At 37.0% G+C, this 13,324-nt stretch overlaps 1 protein-coding gene across 1 annotated transcript in view; it reads right to left on the reverse strand.

Moving 5' to 3' along the window:
- Nucleotides 1-13,324, reverse strand: part of Oxct1 (3-oxoacid CoA-transferase 1) — a 131,528-nt gene that overhangs the window by 90,123 nt on the left and 28,081 nt on the right. The window contains exons 6-7 of the mRNA XM_005325615.5: nt 12,077-12,183; nt 9,518-9,578 (exon numbers count right to left, since the gene is read on the reverse strand). Coding sequence (XP_005325672.1) covers nt 9,518-9,578; nt 12,077-12,183 — 168 coding nt within the window. The remainder of the gene's footprint in view (nt 1-9,517; nt 9,579-12,076; nt 12,184-13,324) is intronic.

Raw genomic sequence — 13,324 nt, forward strand, 5'->3', positions numbered from 1 at the left:
CTATTTGAGTCAGATTTACTGACAGAGACACTGAAATTTTAAAGAAATTGTAGCAACCAGAGCTAGATAAACCAGTTGTTGTATGTAACCTTCCTCTGCTCAGTTGCCCAAAAAGCAAGCCTACAAAATCACATGACCATCTCACTAATCTACACAATCTCATATTGTCCGTTTTAATATGTCATTGATTCTATAGTCAACCTATATTGACTTATATAGGTTATATATTTCATAATTCCCTTCAAACTAGTTACGATTATTTCGACTTTGCTTAAGTTCACTGGTTTTTAAGACATAATGCTAAGTGACATTTATTAAATTCAGACTACAGAAATGGAAATTATACCATAAATCAAAAGTCTGAAATTTTTTTTTCTGTAAAGGGCTGGTTAATATTTTAGGCTTTGCCAGCTATACACAGTCACACACTTTCCTTTTTATTTAACAACTTTTAAAAACATAAAAATATTTTGAGCTCTTAGGTAGTACAAAAGCCACAAATTATGCAACCTTTATTGTAAATAATGACAATTACGAACTAATAATAGAAAAAAATAGTTAATACAACATGAGTTAGCCTTTCACTTAAAACCATCACACTCCAATAAAATTAGGAACACTATATAATAGAGAAAGAAAAGGAAGATCTGGGGCTGTAGCTCAGTGGTAGAGCGCTTACCTAGCATGCATGAGGCACTGGGTTCGATCCTCAGCACCACATAAAAATAAACAAGTAAAGGCATGCTGTTCATCTACAACTACAAAAAAAAATTAAAAAAAAAAAGAAAAGGACTATTCCCTATTTTTCATAAGGCCAAAAATTATGCCTCAATATTTTTTTCTCCTTTTCTACATGGTCAAGCATAAAAGATGCTCAGCAAGAACTAACGTAGCATCACTTTTAATGTACATATTTATAATGATATTTAAAAGCTAGATTTATGTAGTGCAGGTTGCTAAAACACAAACTTGTGAAGCTTCAAAAATTATAAATAGATGGAAAGTCAAAAAGCCAAAAATAGCTTTTTAAAATTCGCCAATCTGTCAAAAAAAAGGATATATTATTAAAAATGACTTTTTCTTTCAGGATCCCTGCACTAACAATAAGAAATAGCACCAAAATTTTGTGAGGATAATGGCATACAAATGACTTGCTGTAATTGGTGTTTCTACCCCACAATGCAATGAAGTCCATTGTACCTGAGATAATGGGACTCTCTCACGAAGTTGCTGCATTGTTACCAAGCAACAAGAAATAAAATGTCAAGATTAGCACTTTGTTTAATGTATTTTTATCATCAATGAACTGTATTTCTATTCTGCTTTTCTTCTGGATATAAATGGTCATTAGGCTAAGAATTATTTTAGTAATCTACAAGAGTACACCAAAAAATAAAAATGCAGTTAAGTACACAACCGTCCATATTCACCAAGTCCATATTTTTCCATTTATTAGCATGATACTAATTCTGTTATTGAGAAGGTTGTTTTACCAAGTCGCTAAACTACAATGTCATCATCAAATATATCTTCATTAGCATCCAAACATTTTTCAAACCAATCTCACATTTCATGAAAATTCAAGGGAATGAATGGTCTTTCAATATTTTGAAACAAGTAGAACCAATCAGTTCCTTTAACATAATTATGTTAGAAAATTAGCATGTTTTCTATCAAGGCATTCTATACCTGGCTAAATCTGCGGCATAGAATTTACAGAGATCCCTTTTGAAGTGGTTTCGTAATCAATACGAAAAAATGAAACCCAAATGTATGCATAAAACCTTATAACTGAAAACTGTCAAGAAAATAAATGTAAATTAAAGATATCATATCATTTAACAGGTCTAAAAAGCAATCCATAACAAAGATATCAATAACTCACCGTATCTATCCCAGAAGTTAACCCTGGGGAAGGCAACAGTGTTCTGCCTTAGGATTGAGGGATCTCAAGGCCCATGGCAAGAGTGGAAGACGCATTCCTTCTTTTTATGTTATAATGGACAGCTCATTCTCTTCTTCTTCTTCTTCTTCTTCTTTTTTTTTTTTTCCTTTTCTTTTCTGTGTAAGAACTTGTGTTGACTGTTTGACACAAGTGGACTGTGTTGGTGAACTCAAGAGGACTGGCATAAACTTTCTGCTGGCCTTTAGCCAATTAACTGAGGTAGAAAGGTTTGCCAGTTTAATACTAAAGTACAGTGAAGGGCATTTAACCTATTAAGTTTCACACAGTGAATGTCAAATTTGACACTTCAGTCAAGTTTTCATAAAGATCGTGTCTCTACCTGTCAATCAGACACATATGTGTGTGAATGAATTCCACACAGGCATTGCCTATGTAAGAGGTAATTGTTTGAAACTAGGTCTAATGAAGTTTCTCAGCATGGTTAGAAGTAATTGGCTTAAGTGAATGGAAGCCTTATTATTTTTTTTCCTGAGTTATACCATTATTTTTCCTTTTTACTGTCTCTTGAAAACTATTTGAATTTCGCTGTTTTTGAAATTGTAAATCAAGGCATTAGCAATCTAAAGATTAAGAATAAAAGAAATTTAAGTGGAAAGGAATTGTTTACGCCTTAGGCATTTTCATTTTCTCTAAAGCAGGAAGCAAGATAGCCAAATCTCTAAAATACTGATACATTAATTGGCCTGCTTGGTGGAGATTAAATATTCACAGGATCCAATGAAGTGATTAAGTCCCCTGGTTAAAATCCACCGTGTGTTCCCATATTCTATTGCATTGTAAAGTGAAACCAATTTGATTTTTTTTTCTTTCTTTCTTTCTTTTTTTTTTTTTTTGGTAACAGGAATTGAATCCAGGGGCACTTAACTGCTGAGCCACATCCCCAGCCCTTTAAAGAAAAAAAAAAAAAAACACAATTTTTTTTTTTATTTAGAGACAGGATCTTGCTAAGATGCTTTGGGCCTCACTAAGTCAATTTGATCACTTCTGCCAAGACAATGCATGAGGCGTTATCAATGAAAGTTCTCCAAACAGAGATCAAGAGTCAGGAAGCTCTAATCAAAAGCTCAAAAATCACATTTCTCTGCTCACCTCAGTTTTGACATCAGATTTAAGCATTAGTCTGTTTACTATTGGAAAAACAAAATACTTGAAGGTGGGTACCTTAAGACGTTTATTTAGCTTATAGTTTTATAGCCCCATCTATTCTGCCTCTGGTAAGAGCCCCCTGGCTGCGTCACACCACGGTGGAAAAGCAGAAAGGGAAACAGTCATGCACAAGAGGCCACATGGATGAAGTGACCATGTATCACAACAACTCACTCTAAGAACCCACTCTGAGAGACCAGCATTAATCCCTTCTAAGAGCATTGACCCCATTACCTAACCACCTTCCATTAGACCCCACCTTTTAAAGATCCCACCACACTGGGAGCCAAACTTTCAGCGCATGAATCTCTGGGGGAACAAACCACATTCAAACCATACCAAGAACTAACCATTTCTTGGAAACTACTGTAAAATGCATTAAGAATAAAAACCACATTTCACACAGCCTTGAAGGAGATACTAGCATTACTCTCAAGCAAATCAACTCTCCTACTGTAGGATTCTGGAGCATGTCCCTTTGTCTTAAAGAAAACAGAACATATCATGCTATTCTGTACACCCACTAGGAATGTTCCCCTTTGGAATGCTCAAGTCTCTGTGCCTGTTAGTCCTTCTGCACCCCCATTCCACACTCCCTCAAGTGGCTGAAAATCTAGCTTCCTTACTATCTGGAATTCTTTCCTGAAAAGGCACCTCACCCAGGCTTTTTATTGACCTCCCTGTCTAAATGTTAACCTTCCTTCCCTGACCTTTTGTGTTCCTTCCCATGTGCTCTTTCCTCTCTCCTTACCATTTAACCATATGAAAAATGTTAAGTATTTTGCTTATTTATTCTACCTTTTGTCTATCTGGACCATCAGAGTGAAAGCTCCATGAAGGCAGGGATTTTTCTCAGCTTTGTTCACTGCTGTATCTCCACACCCTAGAAAAATGCCTGGCATGACACAATTTCCAACTATCAGTGCACTGTACACTGATCTGGTTCTTGTTTCAAGATAATAAGAGTTCAGAGAGAAGATGATGAGATGAGGATGCACATGAGGCAGGAGTGACCACAGGTCAATGTCACTGGAGCGGGGTGTTGGGTTCAGGAGGGTTCATGACATTCTACTCTTTACAGTTACATAGACCTCCAAAGCAAACACATGAAACCAAACTTTGTAATATCATTTACACTTGCACTTTTCACCTTTCCTCACTTGCTAATCCAAAGAAACAACGCGCCTGCCTGGTGGAATGGCAAATGTCCCCTAATCTCTTCCTCAAGTTAATCTCCTAACTAGAGATAGAATGCGCCAGGCAGGCTCTGGTACAGAACATACTTCTAGGCTTGGCTCTTAGAAATTTATCAAAAACTCTTAGGATATCATTTTGCAAAATAATTCTCCATGTGCCCATACGTTATGACCCAGAATGTGCTTAAAACAAACAAACAAACAAACAAGAAACTGACAAATATAATATTCCTGATGGTAATTATCTCTGGAGAGGATATAGACTCTAATTCTTACATAAATCAGGTGGGTTCGTAGATGCTCAACTTATTATGCGTCCTAAGCCACACAGGCTACCTGTCTACAAGATCTGGTGGGCTATACACAGAGGAGACTGGAGGAGGGGCTCGCAGGGAGTTGACAGGTTAACAAGTCTCCTTCTGAGAAAGAGCCAAATGAGCTCCTTCCCAGCAGTCCTCGCTGCTCTCATTATGCACATGTAATACAACACCCAGGAGCCATTCTTGGCTGGTTTTGCTCTTAAACTCATGAAGTTTATTAGGGAAGACTTCGCCCACTCAAAGAGAGGGAGGTCCAGAAATAATACAGTCTGGGCTAAAAAGAGAGACCTCTTTCTGGCATGAGTGTCAATATGTGCACCCACTATTTTTCCCAAGTAACCACCCAGTTCCCTAAGAGGACTACATCACAACTTTGAAAAAGCATGTCATCCGCTGCAGGCCTGGAGAAAGACTAGTGTAATATTCACATTTATTTTGCTAAACACACACATCATCGGTAATGACCTTGGTTTTTTTTTTTTTTTTTTTTTTTTTTTACACAAAGTATGTTTGCTTAGAACACATCAGAAAGAGACCACTTTTCCAAAAGAAAGTAATGTTCCCCCACTTATAGAAACTAGAAACAATTGCTATGGAAAGCAGATTTAATTTTCTTTTTCATTCAAGATAAACATATTGGCTTATTTATTTCTTGACATAAAACACATGGATATTAATTACTATATAATTAGAAAATAAATGAGCGAAAATTTTAAAAAGCAAGAACTGTATGTTCCTTTGCCATGGCTGCTTCTAAGTCCCAAAGAATTATAAGCTATGTAAGGGAGTCATCACTTATATTTTAGATATTTATAGTTCTATCTTCCTCAAAACTCAAATTAGAACTCAAGTAAACAGGGAAAAACACTGAAAAGATGCAGCCGTATGGAGCTTCCAGAGACAAGCTGTAAACAGATGCAGCTATAAAAAGTCCCCAATATCCATTTCCTCATCTGTAACAGAAAGGAGAGGAGCAAAGTGTTCTCTGAAGAAAAAAAAAAAGTCTTCTGGCCAAATGTAGTGGTGCATGCCGACAGCACCAGTTACCAGCGACTCAGGAGGCTGAGGCAGGAAGATTACAAGTTTAAAGCCAGCCTGTACAATTTTGTGAGACCCCGTCTCAAAATAAAATTTAAAAAAAATGTTTTGGGGGTAGAGGGGATGTAGCTAATGGTTGAGAGTTTGCCTGACATGCACAAGGCCCTGAGTTCAATTGCCAGTAATGCAAAAAAATAAATAAATAAGTTTTGTCTAAAAGGTACAGCCATCACTGTGACCAGTCCCACTATTTCACTATTTAAGATACTACAGTACTAGAATAGACATTCAACCACCATGTTTAGGGCATACAAGAAAAGTTGCAAGAGGCCACTCAATAGAATAAACAGAGACCAAGAGAAAGATTATATGAATTCACAGGGCTATGATCACAGGATAATGATTTCCTCTAAGACATCTCCAAGGAAGGTGGTACCAGTGGGAAAAAGACTATAATCATGATGACTGGCAAGAAAGGCTGGGGACAGAGGAGTAGGTTGAACAACAACAAAAACCTCCCTATCTGCTAATTTCTGCTTAATTCTACTAACAATGAAATGCACTACACCCCTGGAAGTTCAATATCTTTCAAAAATTGAAAACCCCATTGATTTATAATGATTTGAAATATTTCATAACATAACAGAAAATGAGTGCTACCCTGGTTCCACCTACTGTATGACATCAGGTATTCAACTTAACCTCTCTGTACTTTAACGTCCTCATGCTTAAGACAAAGATAATTATGGTTCATACACGACTGTCACGCAAATAATAATATACACAGAGAATCAGTAGTAACTGATACATAATAAGTTCTTTTTTAAAAAAATATTTATTTTTCAGTTTTAGGTGGACACAATATCTTTATTTTATTTTTATGTGGTGCTGAGAATCAAACCCAGTGCCTCATGCATGCTAGGCGTGCGCGCTACCACTTGAGCCACATCCCCAGCCCAATAAGTTCTTGATTAATGGCAGCTATCATCATTAACATTTAGCATCTAGAAGAATACAGAGGTTATGCTCTCTCAAGATTCCTTTTAAATACTATACTTCAAACCAGATCATAATCATCCATCCCACTAGCACCACTATAAGATAGAGCAGAACATGCCTACAAGAGAAGGATCATAAACACCTGGAGGCCAGTGCAGGCAACGGAATGCACACAGCACTGCACAGACAAGGGAGCAGAGGCCCAGGTACTCACTGGACTCCAAACAGTACAGAAGACACAGAGTCAAAACGGAGTTTTCGCACCTGAAAACACCCAATCTAGGGCATCCCCAAATCCAAATTATTTTCCACTTTTGAGTGCACATTTCCCCCTCTACCATGAGCATGCAGAAAAGGTAGGCTTACAATAATCCTCTGCCCAAATAATGGGTTTGCTAAAAGTTCCTAAAACTAGAAATAGGGTTTTCACACTGATTCTTCAAATCTAGCTCTGACCAATGTACCTTTCTGCAGTGATGATAATGTCCTAGATCTATGCTGATGAACAAGGTCGTCACTAGCCACACCCAGCTTAGTGAGTCTAGAACTGAGACTACTTATGGCTGAGTAACAGACTCTGTATTGTATTTAATTTTGATGAATTTAAATTTTAAAAGCCACAGGTGGCTAGTGGCTACCATATTGGGCAGCACAGTCAGTTGGGTGTAGCTGTATCAAAAAGGATCCTAATGTGGGTCTGGGCCAGGATACAGTGGTGTGATAGATCAGAGATTTCTATTCCAGAAAACAGGGGGAGGGTAGCTGTTATGATTTGGATGTGAGATGTCCCCCAGAAGTTCACATGTGACAATGCAAGAAAGTCTAGAGGAGATAGTCTTGGCCTAATAAGTGATAGCCTTGGCCTAATCAGTGACGGGATTAACTGAAACGGTAGAGTGTGGTTGGAGGGAGTGGGAATTGGGATGTGGCTTTGGATATATATTTGTAGGTGGAGAGTGGAGTTTCTCTCTCTGCTTCTTGATCACCATGATATGCGCTGCTTCCCTCTGCCACACACTCTGCCACGATGTTCTGCCTCACCTCAAGCCTGAGGACTGGAGCCGGCCTTCTGTGAACTAAGATCTCTGAAACTGTGAGCCCTCAAATAAACGCTGCCTCTTTTATAATTGTGCTGGTCCGGTTCTTTAGTCACAGCAGCGAAAACGCTGACCAAAACAGTAGCCTTTATTATATCTGTAGGCTCAGTTAAAGAATTTTTTCTCCCCTTATAACAAAAGAGAGTCTCTTTTTTCTAATACCTTCAGTGACTCTTGGACACCAGAATATCTTTTTCTTTTTTCTCTTGTAAGAAATAAGAATGGTTGAAAAAAAAAAAAAAACCAGATTATAATAGGAAAAAATTCTAATATAACTTTACCCAGGATAATGCATAATGCCCTTCACACCCAGAAAAGAAATGTCCACTTCTGGTTTTACAGAAGTACATAAAATCAATAGAGTGATAAGCTATCGATTGTTTGAACCTATATAATAGACCTTTCTTCAGTAATGCTGCAGGTATGTGCCACAGATATGGTTATTACCATAATTCAATAAATACAATCAGGTTACACATACAGGGTAAACCCCATTATCCATCTCATTGCAGAAAATAAACTAAAATCATTGCAAAAGAAACCACCAAACTCAGGTTGAAAATACCACATCCCCTAGTACTACAAGTAAAGCACTTTACTTTCCAAGAGAGGAAAAGATTTTAAAAGGTTTAATTGTTTCAAAAATACCACTGAACTGCCTCCATGAAACACCATCTTGACCAATTGTATGGGTAACTCAAAAGATGCCACAAATACCGCCACCATCATAAAAGAACACCAGGAACACGTAGTCTCTTTTCCCAGATCCCGAAGTGGTCTTCTGAAAAGTCCTTCCAAGGGAAAGCTATCTCAAACTTCCATGAACATTGGTTTCTAAGTTTAATATCAAAGACGCAACTGAAGAATCATTTTGAAGTTTCCACTGGAGTTCAAATATGTACAACCAAAATGATAGGGTTTTGGTAAAAGCACCTATTTTAGAGCCTTAACTCTGGGAAGGCTCTGTAATTGTTAACACCACTGCCAAACCTTGGGCATCCAAAGGAGTCAGTCAGTGACTCCTGAATTCAACTGCTCCAAGTGGAAACCCATCAAAGCAAATATCTGTACTACCCTCCTGCCTTTAAAGAATTCACAGCATCAGGGATGGGGATGTAGTTGACGGGGTGCTTGCCTAGCATGTGTCAGGCCCCGGATTCCCCAGCACCACAAAAATAATCAGAGAAGAAGAACTCACAGCATTCACTTCAGAAAGGTAATAAACTTCTGATATAATTCACTATTTTCCTAGAATACTATAAACAGTCATGTACCAAATAATATTTCAGTCAGCAGTGACTGCATATATGATAAGAGGGTCCCCTAAGAATATATGACCTAGTGATATCACAGTACCTTAGTTTGTGTAAGTATATTCTATGATGTCTGCCCGATGACAAAATCGATTGACATATTTCTCAGATGGTATCCCCATCTTAAAATGATGCATGACTACAAAAAAAAATTTACCTTGAAATGTTTACTTATTTTATTCAAGGACCAAAGGACTTTTATAAGTTGCTCGATGGTTAGATTCTGAAAGAGAGCATCCTAGTGCCCAGAAAGCTGACTAGAGACCTGCCACAACACCAACTATTCTATATTTAAACAGAATCCCTCCATATCCAAAACCAAAAGGCTGCCGTTGTTTGTCCTCCAGAGAATAGACAGACTGTTGGCTTCTTCTTGAACTAATACATAAACATCAAGTTAAAAAACTGATATGAGGCATTCAGAAACGACCTCTTCTCTTACCTCCACCACTGTGGTGTCTGCAGCTTTGCACATCGGCAGGTTGAAATTCCTCGCACTTTTCCTGCATTAGAGAAATAAGAAAGTGAAAAAAGAAGACCAAAAACAAGAAGCATCTTTCAATTTTAAAATGTTGTAGATTAAAAGAATTTATAACTCTTTTTCAAGAATGTATCATATGTTCCACTAATAAAATTTTATTAATTTAAATTTTTTTTTAATTTCTTATGGTGGACCTTTATTTATTTATTTGTTTATATGTGGTGCTGAGAATCAAACCCAGTGCCTCACACATGCTAGGCAAGCGCTCTACCACCGAGCCACAACCCCAGCCCTAATTTTATTAATTTTAACAACATAATGGCCACTTCCTTCAATTTACACAGTTTATTTTAAGGGATTATTTTTCGAATTCAACATACAGCTTATATATAAAAAATAAAATGGATTTTAATCTACTCTATTTGAAACAAATCCATTAATCTTTTAATAGGAATGCTACTTTGCTTATATAGTTAAGTATTTCACTAAACAATCTGCTGTCATTAAAATATTAAGAAAGGAAGGGCTGGGGTTATGGCTCAGCGGGAGAGCGCTCGCCTAGCACACGCAAGGTACTGGGTTCGATCCTCAGCACTACATAAAAATAAATAAATAAAACATTAAGAAAGGAAAATCAGTGAGTACTTCACATGAAGAGGTATAGTATTTACATTCTCTATTAAAGAAAAACCTATTACAGAAATTAAATGAAACAATCACTGGGAATTTGTACGTCACCTATAAAGGTTCTGGAGAAAGCTTTTCTTTTTGTCTTCCTTTTGTTCATGGGGTGTTTTTGTTGTTGTTGTTGTTGTTGTTGTTGTTGCTGTTTTGTTTTTGTTTTGCTCTACCTCTGAGCTCCTTCTTATTATTTTTTTATTTTTTATTATTTTATTTTTTATTTTTTGGCAGAGTTTTGTTAAGTTGCTGAGGGGCTTTGCTAAACTGCTGAGACTGGCCTCAAACTTTCAATCCTCTGGCTTCCTGAGTCGCTGGGATCACAGGCATAGGCCACTGTACCCAGATGGAGAATCAACATTATTTTCTGATGAAATTTTTGGAAGTATAATACCCACATCACATGATGTATAAAAAATTCAAAAAGGTATCAACTCTGCTTCCCACATTCCTCAATTGTTACACTTCCTCTGACCATAAATATTAAAATATATTTTTGTTTCTGGGAATATGCATCCATGGGCACACTATGGTGGAACAAAATCAGTCACAGCCACGTTTTACTCACTTTTTTAGGGCCACGGCTTAGGGAGGCCTCTGGACCAGTTGCCCCACTAAGTATCTTAAGAGTCTAGGTTACTTGACCATTAGTGATGGGAACCTTTCAATTTATACCAAAGTTCAATAACCATCAGAGTAAGTCAGGGCTTAGAATAGCCCTTGTGCAGCCTTTTGGGCCAGGCAATAGAGCACACCGCAAACTCCTGGGAATATTTAAAACAGGTCATTTCTATTTGCTACTATATAATTTCATTCACCATTTTTAAAAAGCAACAAGCTTCGCAAACAATACGCCAACATGTCAAAGTAGAGATCATGTAAAATGTCTCTTGTAATTACCAGAAGTAATCACATTTTCAAAAACTGGCTGAATTCAGAGTGTTAATATCACATATATTCTTCAGGGAAACAAAATGAAAACAGGAAAGTACCGCTAAGAATTTAACTATGATAGCAACAAAGCTGTATATGCTAAGTATTAAAAAAAATGTTAATTAAAAGCAGCAAATGGCAATATTATAGGAAAATTATTTCTGTAACCTAACAGGTGTTGTCTTCAAGAGCACACATTTTGAAAAACTCATGTATAGTCAAAGGTGGCACAATTGTCAAAACACAACTACACAGTCTATAAATCTAAGACACTAAATACTCAGAATTCAGTATGCTTAGGGTAATCAAGATGCTAAAATCTAGTAAGCCTGTGGCTATGCAGATAATAAGAATGAAAGTTCAGCATTATTAAAGATAATCAACTTTTCAGATAAAATCATTATAAACATTTTCTGGGAGACACCAATAGGGCTGGAAAAGAACTGACCTAAATTATTAGTAGCAATATCTTTCCAGAGGAGCAAAGGAATTTTAACATTACAAGATAATGTACACAAATAACAGTATCAAAATTAAAATTGTGTGCTCATCATGTTTTCTACAAAAATAACTAGTCTTGACAACTATAATACATAGGGAATGATAATTGCTTGTGATTACATACAAAGGAACATAGATCCAAATATTTAATTTATGAGCAGTGCAACACAGACATAGCTAATCAGAATAGACTCTCACAGGTTCAGTGCACCAGCCAGACTGCATGGCAGTGGCCCTGCATGCACATACACGTACTCGTACACCTGAGTGTGTATGATCATAAGTCATTTTTAAAAGGAATGTTTAAATGGAAAACTCATTGTGATACCTTTTTTTTTGCAGTCATTTCAGGAAACGTAGAGTTGCTGATATGTATTATGTTAATATTTTTTTAAAACATCACAATACCTGAAAATCACGTTTCCCGCTCGATCTGCTTTCCAGGCTTTCACCAAAGCAAAATCCCCTGTAATTGCTTCTTCCAAAATAAAGTGCTGACCATTAAACTCTCTCACCTGCAGGAGACAAAGAGGGCAAGATCAGGTGTTTGCAAGTGTCTTGTTTGTGGCATGTTCTCTGACAGAGGCAGACAAGAAGGATACTAGCCTAGTGAGGAAGGGTCTCTCAGAGGGAAAGGAATCTCAACCGAGACTTTTTACGTAGCGTTAGGCAACTAATACTTCATCAGAATGGTCAAGGGGAGTTTGGGATACAGAACATGCAAAGGCCCAGTGAAGAGAAAGTTTGCTACATTTGAGGAACTGAAAGTTCTCCAGGTCTAAGAGATAAACTATGTTAATACTCCTTTTATTTTTTGTGTGTACAGATTATATATGCAACATAAAAAAACAGTTCCACTTTCCCACCATGCCAGAAAATACCTATCTAAGACACATGAAATGGCTTACGTATTATTTTTTTTAATATTTTTTAGTTGTGGATAGACACCATATCTTTATTTATTTTTAAGTGGTGCTGAGGATCGAATCCAGCGCCTCACCTGTGCAAGGCAGGCACTCTGCCCCTGAGCTACAGTCCCAGCACCTACATATTGTTTTGAAACATAAAATAGTTATAAAAATCCAATGCTCTCTCCTCATTAGTCTGTGATCTATAATCACCTGTTGAGATTTTAATTGGGATACACAGAATTAGTAAATGAGTTTGAAGAGAACTGACAGATTCCCATTTTCCCACCCATGGTTATAACATATGTCTCTTTTGAAGTTTTCATTTACCTCCTTCAATAGTTTTATCATTCTCTCCATAAAATCTGGATGTATTTTTCTTAGGCTTATTCATAGGTGTACCATGTTGCTGTTGCTACATTAAACATAACATCTTATTACATCTTTCTGACATTACAGAGCTCATGAGATGCTATTGATTTTTGTATGTTTATTGCCCTTTGATTCTACTTTAAATTGAATGGAGAAGAAAATAAGGTAAATCTCTGCCTCAGCATTGTGTTCCCTTCTTGTTGGGGATTTGTCTCTGGGAATTAAGACAAAGGAAGAGTGGAACCAAACACCACTGCTGCACTCCATCTCTGCTCAGGAGGAGCCACAGAAGCATCTCATTCTTGTTCCTAATGCACCCCCTAGTGGAAAAATAGACTCAATGCAGCTAAGAGAAGGCTTCAATAGGAATTTGGCA

Source organism: Ictidomys tridecemlineatus, chromosome 1 (genome assembly GCF_052094955.1).
Source record: "Ictidomys tridecemlineatus isolate mIctTri1 chromosome 1, mIctTri1.hap1, whole genome shotgun sequence".
NCBI lineage: Eukaryota > Metazoa > Chordata > Mammalia > Rodentia > Sciuridae > Ictidomys > Ictidomys tridecemlineatus.